Source organism: Ceratotherium simum, chromosome 22 (genome assembly GCF_057802395.1).
Source record: "Ceratotherium simum simum isolate JZ-2026a chromosome 22, ASM5780239v1, whole genome shotgun sequence".
NCBI classification, from domain to species: Eukaryota; Metazoa; Chordata; class Mammalia; order Perissodactyla; family Rhinocerotidae; genus Ceratotherium; species Ceratotherium simum.
This window is the reverse complement of record NC_141921.1, coordinates 41,077,229-41,085,753: the sequence shown is the minus strand read 5'-3', so window position 1 is coordinate 41,085,753 and position 8,525 is coordinate 41,077,229. Positions and strand designations below refer to the sequence as shown.

Genomic DNA, 8,525 nt, shown 5'->3' with positions numbered 1-8,525 from the left:
GCATAGAAATGTACATCTTGGTGTTCCTTCATCTCTTACTTTCAAATTCTAGATAACACTGTTACACGGCTTTTACAATTTCTCATTTAAAATTTTTAAAGTGAAAATGAATGGCATCCATTTTGGGGGTACCTCATTAATCTCTGCCAGCCAGGTTAACTGGGGACTGAGATGTAGGCTGTGTTGGGTTACATGACACTCCCATTCCCATTGTTTTAGGGTCTTGAATAATGGTCTGAAAGTTTTCCGCCAAAAGGTGGGGGTCACCTTTCAGGCTCCTTGGTATCTACTTTGCAGTGGGACTGGGATTAAGCAAAGCAGTGGATGGGAATGGATGGGCTGGTGGTTGACTTTTCTCCTCCTTGGTGCTAATGAGACGCTTGTCCTGGTGCTGGCAGGGACAGAGCTATGGCTTTGTGACCACTGAGCCCAGAGTGGAGTTGGGGTAAACTGAGGCTCTGCCACCACAGCCAGAGCAGTGACTGGCCCTGAGTGGGTTCCTCTGAAGGGCAGGGAAACAGGTGATGAGTGTGCTCATGCTTGGCCTGAGGAGGGTGCCTTGTTCCCTGGATGTTTCTGCAGGATTTCTCTTGGAGCAGATTCAGGATGAGCGTCCGGATCCCACCCAGACTCCTGGAACTGGCAGGTCAGAGCCTGCCAAGGGACGACGCCTTGGCCATTGCTGCTCTAAAGGAGCTGCCCGCTGAGGTCTTCCGGCCGCTGTTCATGGAGGCCTTCACTGGGAGACACACGGAGACCCTGAAGGCAGTGGTGCATGCCTGGCCCTTCGCCTGCCTCCCTCTAGGGGGCCTGATGCAGATGCCTCACCAGGAGGCCTTACAAGCAGCCCTCGATGGGCTAGATGTCCTGCTTGCCCAGAAGGTTCACCCCAGGTAAGGCTGATCCAGGTAGCCTGGTAGGGTCCTGAACCTACCAGAAGAAGCAGCTGGGGTCAGGGAGTGTGGAGAGCCAAGGGGTGGACCAGAGGCTTCTGATAATGCCAATGAAGAAGCTCAGAGCCTTGGCGTTGCTGAGCTCACTTTGGGAAATGCCTTCCGGAATTGTAAGCCTGCTTAAGGTGCAGGGCCACCTGAAAAAGCGTGCGCCCTCCTCCTCCCAGGGATACTTAAAGGTACTGGAAGTGGAGACCAGGAAGGATGGAAGGGGAAAGGAGATGGGGAAATGTAAGGCAGAGAGGGAAGAGGAAGGAGGGCACGGGAGCAGCCGACGTCTGGGATGTGAAAACACAAGTGGGAAGTCCAATTGTTGCCTAAATTCTGCGACTTGTGGCCTCACTCTGCATTGATCTTAAAGCATCTCAGCCAATCTCTGGTGTCCCCCCAGGAGGTGGAACCTGCAGGTGCTGGATTTACAGAATACTGGTCAGAACTTCCAGAGTGTGTGGTCTGGAGCCAGGGTCCACATGTGCTCACCGATGGGACCAGAGGCTGAGGACAGTTCAAAGTCGAAGCAGCCCTTGGCTCCCTTGGAGGTGTTCATAGACCTTTGTCTCAAGGAAAGGACCCTGGATGAATTCCTCACCTATCTTGTTACGTGGGTCAAGCAGAGAGAAGGCTGGCTACATCTGTGCTGTAAGAAGCTGGGGATTTTTGCAATGCCCATCCAAAATATTGAGGAGGTCCTGCATATGGTGCAGCTGGACTGCATCCAGGAGCTGGAAGTGAACTGCACCTGGCAGCTGTGCACCCTGGGAAAGTTTGCTCCTTACCTGGGCCGGATGAATAACGTGCAGAGACTCCTTCTCTCCCACATCCACGCGACTGCCTCCGAGGAGCAGGGGCAGCATGTCGCCCGCTTCACCTCTCAAGTCCTCAGGCTGCACCACCTCCAGGGGCTCTATATAGAATCTCCCTCCCTCCTTGAAGGCTGCCTGGACCAGATGCTCAGGTGAGGGGTGGTGCCGCTGGCAGGGTAATGGTGAACAGGGCACTAGAATGTCAAATGCATTGTCTCGTTTGCTGCTCTCTCCTGCAGTGTGGTATCACATAACCACCAAGTAAAGGCAGAGGGACAAAGTGACATAGAGGCTATGGAAAGGGACACCACGCTTGCAGCGATATGCGGGGGAGTTCAGATCTAGCAAGGATGGGTTTGTGAATTCTTCCTTAGGAAGAGGTGTCTAAGTTGAGATGACTTAGGAAAATAGGTAAGTGAGGAGGGCATTGAAGAGGGGAAGCCGTGTCAGACCTGAGCATTTCCAAAGGTAACTCTGTGCTCACTAGCTTTGTGAACATAAATGAGACTGTCCCAAATTCTCCATCTGTAAAAGGTTGTTTTGTGCTCCAGGTAAGGTCATTAATATATGGGAAACGCATGATTCTGGAGATGATGGAAAAGGAGCAGGAGCGAAAAGGATTATAAAAATGGTAGATGGTTTGATGACGATGCAGGAATGTAAGTGAGCCCCTGCAGACTGGCAACCCCAGCTGATGTTGCAAAATTCTGCCCACATTTGTGTTTTATGCATGGCTCCCACTGGCCTCACCTGGCCCAGAGATATGGGCGCCTGGAGCCCAAGCAGTGGCCCGAAGGAAGCTCGAGTTGAGAGCATTTTTGGTCTTGTCTCTCAATGTTAAAATTCAGTGATGCGCACACTTGATTGATACTCTATGTCAGGCTCTCCTCTGAGTGTGTTCTAGCTCATTCCGTTATCCTCATTCATCCTCACAAGTAAGTGGGGTGTGTTGTACTCAGGTTGACAGATGAGGAAAGGGAGCTTTAAAGATTTTGTGGACTTGACTCAGTCACACAAATGAAGGTGAAAGGACTTAGCCTAACATGAGAGTGGGCATCCTGGGTATCGACCTTCAGCAGATGGTCAGAACGACCTTGGGCTTGGGTAAGTCATCACCCACCTTGAGGCCCAGACCTAACTGCTCAGTTTTCCCCAGGTGCCTGAAGACCCCCTTGGAGACCCTCTCAATAACTAACTGCCTGCTTATGGAATCAGACCTGAGACACCTGTCTCAGTGCCCCAACACGAGTCAGCTACAGAACCTGGATCTGAGTGGCATCAGCCTGGCCTCTTTCAGTCCTGAGCCCTCCAAGTCCTGCTAGAGAAAGTTGCAGCCACCCTCCAGAACCTGGACTGAGAAGAGTGTGGGATCGTGGACTCCCAGCTCCAGGCCGTCTTGCCTGCCCTGAGCCGCTGCTCCCAGCTCAGGACCTTCAGCGTCTGTGGGAACCTCCTCTCCGTGGCCATCACGCAGAGGCTGCCGTGCCACACCCACCAGCTGCACAGTTTAAGCCTAGAGGTGTATCCCGCCCCTCTGGAGAGTTACAGCCCTCGGGGGGCTCTCCACCTGGGGAAACTTGCCTGGTTTAGGGCTGAGCTCACAGAGATTCTGAGGGACTTAGGGCGGCGGCCCAGGACCATCTGGCTTAGCACCAGCCCCTGTCCTCACTGTGGCAACAAGACATTCTATGATGTTCAGCGGCCCTGTTATACGCCTGCCTAGTTGGGTGCATCTAGCAAAAGCTTTCTTCCCGGCCCTTGAAAATTGAAATCTAGGACACGGGTGCGTTGTAAAGGGAACACAGACCCATAGTTTCAGACGTCTGCTCGATGTGAATGGGAAAAGGGAAGGAGATCCAGCAGGGGTGCAGGACTGCAGGAGGTCAAAGTTGACTCAGAATTGATGGAACCTTTGGGGACATGTGTCCTATAGAGTCAGAAATATGAATCTGAATTTCTGGAGGGGGATTTGGGCTTTAGACGTCCGTGTGGGAGTTACCGCTGGGCAGATGGTTGTAAAGAAAGGTCAGAAATAAAGAGAAGCTCAGTGTAAACCGTTTGGTGTCCTCCACGATTTACGAACCTGTTTTCCCAGTTCACACCTCGGGAATCTTCAGTTATTGATGGAAAAAAAAAAAAAAAGGAAGGCACTGAGTTGTCTGTGGTCAGAAACTCTAGGAACTCTAGAAACCCAGGAACTTGGAGCATTTTTTTTTTTGTGAGGAAGATCAGCCCTGAGCTAACATCCATGCTAATTCTCCTCTTTTTGCTGAGGAAGACTGGCCCTCAGCTAACATCTATTGCAAATCCTCCTCCTTTTTTTTTCCCCCAAAGCCCCACTAGATAGTTGTATGTCTTAGTTGCACATCCTTCTAGTTGCTGTATGTGGGATGCCGCCTCAGCATGGCTGCACAAGCAGTGTGTCGGTGCGCGCCCGGGATCCGAACCCAGGCCACCAGTAGTGGAACGTGCACACTCAACCGCCAAGCCACAGAGCCAACCCTACTTGGAGCATTTTTATTGTTCCTTCTAGTTCTTTCCTCTCCCTGGGGCATCTCTTACCTCCTTATTTATTTCTGTGGCTGTTCAGTGAGCTAATACACACAACTGGAATAGACTAGGTGGCCAATGAGCCATTGGAGTGAAGGGCTCTTGGCAGGGGCCCTCACTGCTGACTCAGGCTGGGACCCTGGAGATGAGCATCCCACCTGGTTCTCCAAGAGGATCCATAAGTCCCAGTCTCTGGCCTTTGTGCTGGGAAAGGGCTTCACTGCATGGGGCAGGGCCCCCAGTTCTGGAAGGGGTCGTCCAAGCTATAGATTCACCCGAGCCTCTGGGCCTGTCATGGGTGGGTAGTGGTCCTTGTTGAACTAAACTTGTAGCCAGGAAAGACACCCAAATTCCTTTTAGCACAGTACTAAAATCATATAGGCATGCAACATTTTTCATTGTTGCTGCTGAGGAAGATTCACCCTGAGCTAATATCTGTGCCAATCTTCCTCTGTTTTGTATGTGAGACACTGCACAGCATGGCTGGTGAGTGGAGTAGATCCGCACCTGGGATCCAAACCCGTGAACCCAGGCTGCTGAAGCGGAGCACATAGAACTTGAACTACTCAGCCATGGGGCCGGCTCCGCATTTAACATTTTTTTGGTATTTCTATATCACATTAAAAAACTATATCCTTTTGGGGCTGGCCCAGTGGCGTAGTGATTAAATTTACCTGCTGCACTTTGGTGGCCCGGGGTTCACAGTTTCAAATCCTGGGTGTGGACCTATGCACTGCTTATCAAGCCATGCTGTGGCGGCGTCCCATATAAAGTAGAGGAAGATGGGCATGGATGTTAGCCCAGGGCCAATCTTCCTCAGCTAAAAGAGGAGGATTGGCAACAGAAGTTAGCTCAAGGCTAATCTTCCTCACACACACACACAAAATTATATCCTTTAGAAGAGCTGGGTCATGTCAGTGAGAGACTGACTTTATGCCCATAACACCTCCCTTGTCTCCCATCTAGGAAGACCAGTAGAGCATGTTTTGAAATCAGCATGTTAGGGTGTAAAACAAAATACCTGTGGGCAAATGAGTGTCCTCCTTGCCTGTGGTAAGACATCATATTAGTCGGGGTTCTCCTGACTAACCAATAGCATATATACAGATACATGTTAGAGATTTATTGTAGGAATTGGCTCTCCTGGTTACAGAGGCCGAGAAGTCCCATAATCTACCGTCTACAAGCTAGAGAACCACAAAACCGGTGGTATAACTCAGTCTTAGGCTGAAGGCCTGAAAACCAGGGGAGCCGATGGTATAACTCCTAGTCCGAGACCAAAAGCCTGAGAACCGGGGGCCGCTGGTGTGAGTCTTGGAGTCGGAAGGCCTGAGAACCAGGAGCTCCGATGCTTACAGCCAAGAAGAGAGGGAACTTGCCCTTCCTTCCCCTTTTTGTCACATTCAGGCCCCCAAGGGATTGGATGACCACCTACATTGGTGAGGATGGATCTCTTCCTCAGTCTACTGATTCAAATGCTAATCTCTTCCGGAAACACCCTCACAGACACACCCAGAATTAATGTTTTACCAGCTGTCTGGGCATCTCAGCGCACTCAAGTCGACACGTGAAATTCACCATCACTCAAACGAAGGCTCCCTGCTGAGGGGCTGGTGTTGTTGGCCCGGGGGGCAGGGGTGGGGGGTCCTTACGCAAGAGCCTCAGTTTTCCCGAAAGATGAAGATAAAGATGCACACCCAGCTGTGGGATTCTTGTGGGATCCAATGAGATGATGCACATTGAGGGCTTGGCACCGGGCCTGGCATACAGTAAGAGCTCAATAATTGGGTCTTATTCTTTTTCCCTCCTAGCAGAAGCCCCCAGCATTCTTCATCCCTCCATCTTTCGCTCTATTCCTTACAACAGGGAGGAGAGCAGAACACAGGGCTTTTCAATGCGGCCACCAATGAATCATGCTTCACCCAGGCAGCTTTAGCAGCCAGCGCAGGGAGGGGGAGGGCGTATAAAAGACTGGATTCATCTCTGGTGATGATCGGATGAACATTTCCAAGCCTCAGGACTTGATTGCCACCTGCTGGAACATCAGGCCAGATGATACACATCAGCGTTGCGAGCAGGACTATATTTTTCAGTATTTTTAAAAAACCTGCCGTTCCATAAATGCTATTTGAGCATAAATATTTGTCTTATGAACTATGTAAATATTAAAGATATAAGTTGCCTTTTTAAAAAATTTTTTTGTTTATTGCAGTAACATTGGTTGCAGTAACATTGTAAAAATTTCAGGTGTACATTATTATACTTCTATTTCTGCATAGATTACATCATGTTCACCACCAAAATACTAATTACAACCCATCACCACACACATGTACCGAATTATCCCTTTCACCCTCCTCCCTCCCCCCTTCCCCTCTGGTAACCACCAATCCAATCTCTGTCTCTATGTGTTTGTTTATTGTTGTTATTAAAAAATAGGGAACGCTTCACGAATTTGCGTGTCATCCTTGCGCAGGGGCCATGCTAATGTTCTCTGTATCGTTCCAATTTTAGTATATGTGCTGCCGAAGTGAGCACTAAATTGCCTTTTAAAATCATAAAGGAACCTTAGTACTTTTAAAGAACGCATGTGGATATTTCAAAAAATGTTTAACTTGGTTTGGAGCCTCAAAAACAAATGAGACTTTAAACTTATTTTAAAGATTAATGAACAAGAATTGTTTCTTCTTTATAAAAATATTTAGAATAATAACATTTTGGAGTTGGAAGGATTATACTTATATTTTTAAAAATAGACTTTGCTTTTTAGAGCAGTTTTAGGTTCACAGTAAAATTGAGCGGAAAGTACAAAGATTACCCATTTAACTCCTACCCGCACACGTGCACAGCCTCCCCCACTATCAACATCACCCGTCAGAGTGGGACATTTGTTATAATCGATGAACCTACATTGACGCATCATTATCACCCAAAGTCCATGGTTTACATTAGGGTTCACTCTTGGTGTTGTACATTCTATGGGTTTGGACAAATGTATAATGACATATATCCACCATTGTAGTATCATACAGAGAATTTTCACTTCCCTGAAAATCCACTGGGTTCCTCCTATTCGTCTCTCCCTCCCCCCATCCCCTGGCAACCACTGACCTTTTCACTGTCTCCAGAGTTTTTGCCTTTTCCAAAATGTCACGTGGTTGAAATCATACAGTATGTAGCCTTTTCAGATGGGCTTCTTTCACTTCATAATAGACGTGTAAGATTCCTCCACATCTTTTCAGGGCTTGATAATATTCTGTTGTCTGAATATACCACAGTACATTTATCCATTCAGGTTGCTCAAGGACATCTTGGTTGCTTCCAAGTTTTGGCAATTATGAATCAAGCTGCTATAAGTATCTGTGTGCGGGTTTTGGTGTGGACACAAGTTTTCAACTCATTTGGGTAGATACTAAGAAGTGAGATTGCTGGATCATATGCTAATGGTATGTATTACAATTAGTTTTTTTCTTTGACTATCCTTCCTGTTAGACAGAGGTTGCCCCATAAAGGCAGGGACTGTGTCTCCATCATCCTATGGTCCCACAGCTGAGCACGGAGCCTGGCACGTGGTAGTAAGTGCTTACGACTGCATGATGCATGGAAATCTTTATCAATAGTTTATCAAATATTATTTTCCACCAAAATGCAAATTTGGAGAAAGTCAACATTAGCTGGCTACCAATAATATAAATAAGTTGGATATGGAAGAAATAGCAGTTGCAATTCTGTGGCCACTACCTTTGTACATGTAAATGGTACGAAGGCGATTATCATTTATTTTCCATGCTTTTTTTGGTTTTGCCCAAGTAATACAGGACAACGTTCTCAATGTAAAAAATTCCAATAATACAGATAGAACAAACATCTTTCTCGAACTTCCTCTTCACCCCGGGCCCCTCTCCTGAGGGTTCAGGTTAGTGTATCTTCTTCCAGACTTTTCTCTGACTTTCTATAAATTTATATGTGAATACAGAAATGTCTGGTTTCATCTTTTCTTATAGAAATAGTATCTTCGTGTGGTTTTGATCATTTCGACTTTTTTCACTTAAGTGTAGGTCTTAAAGATTTGTCCTCATTCTTATTAGCTGGCGTATGGTATTCCATAAAATGAATGGTCCACGGTTTAACCCTTTGCCTGTGCATGTAAATTTAGGTTGTTCCAATTTTTTGTTTTTTGCTATTACCAACCATATAGTAATAAAAATCCTTACACACC

The 8,525-nt window shown here is 47.5% G+C and overlaps 1 protein-coding gene and 1 non-coding gene across 2 annotated transcripts; one reads left to right on the top strand and one right to left on the bottom strand.

Annotated features, from left to right (window-relative positions):
- Positions 1-606: 606 nt before the first annotated feature.
- LOC101407056 (PRAME family member 8-like) lies at positions 607-3,479 on the top strand. Its single transcript, XM_004426096.1, is given in 4 exon segments — positions 607-893; positions 1,345-1,908; positions 2,913-3,061; positions 3,064-3,479. Coding segments are annotated over 4 exon segments (1,416 nt in total).
- Positions 3,480-6,737: 3,258 nt separating this feature from the next.
- LOC147914144 (U6 spliceosomal RNA) lies at positions 6,738-6,844 on the bottom strand. The gene has a single exon (XR_015555908.1). It is a non-coding gene; the product is annotated as a U6 spliceosomal RNA (small nuclear RNA).
- Between the last annotated feature and the right edge of the window lie 1,681 nt (positions 6,845-8,525).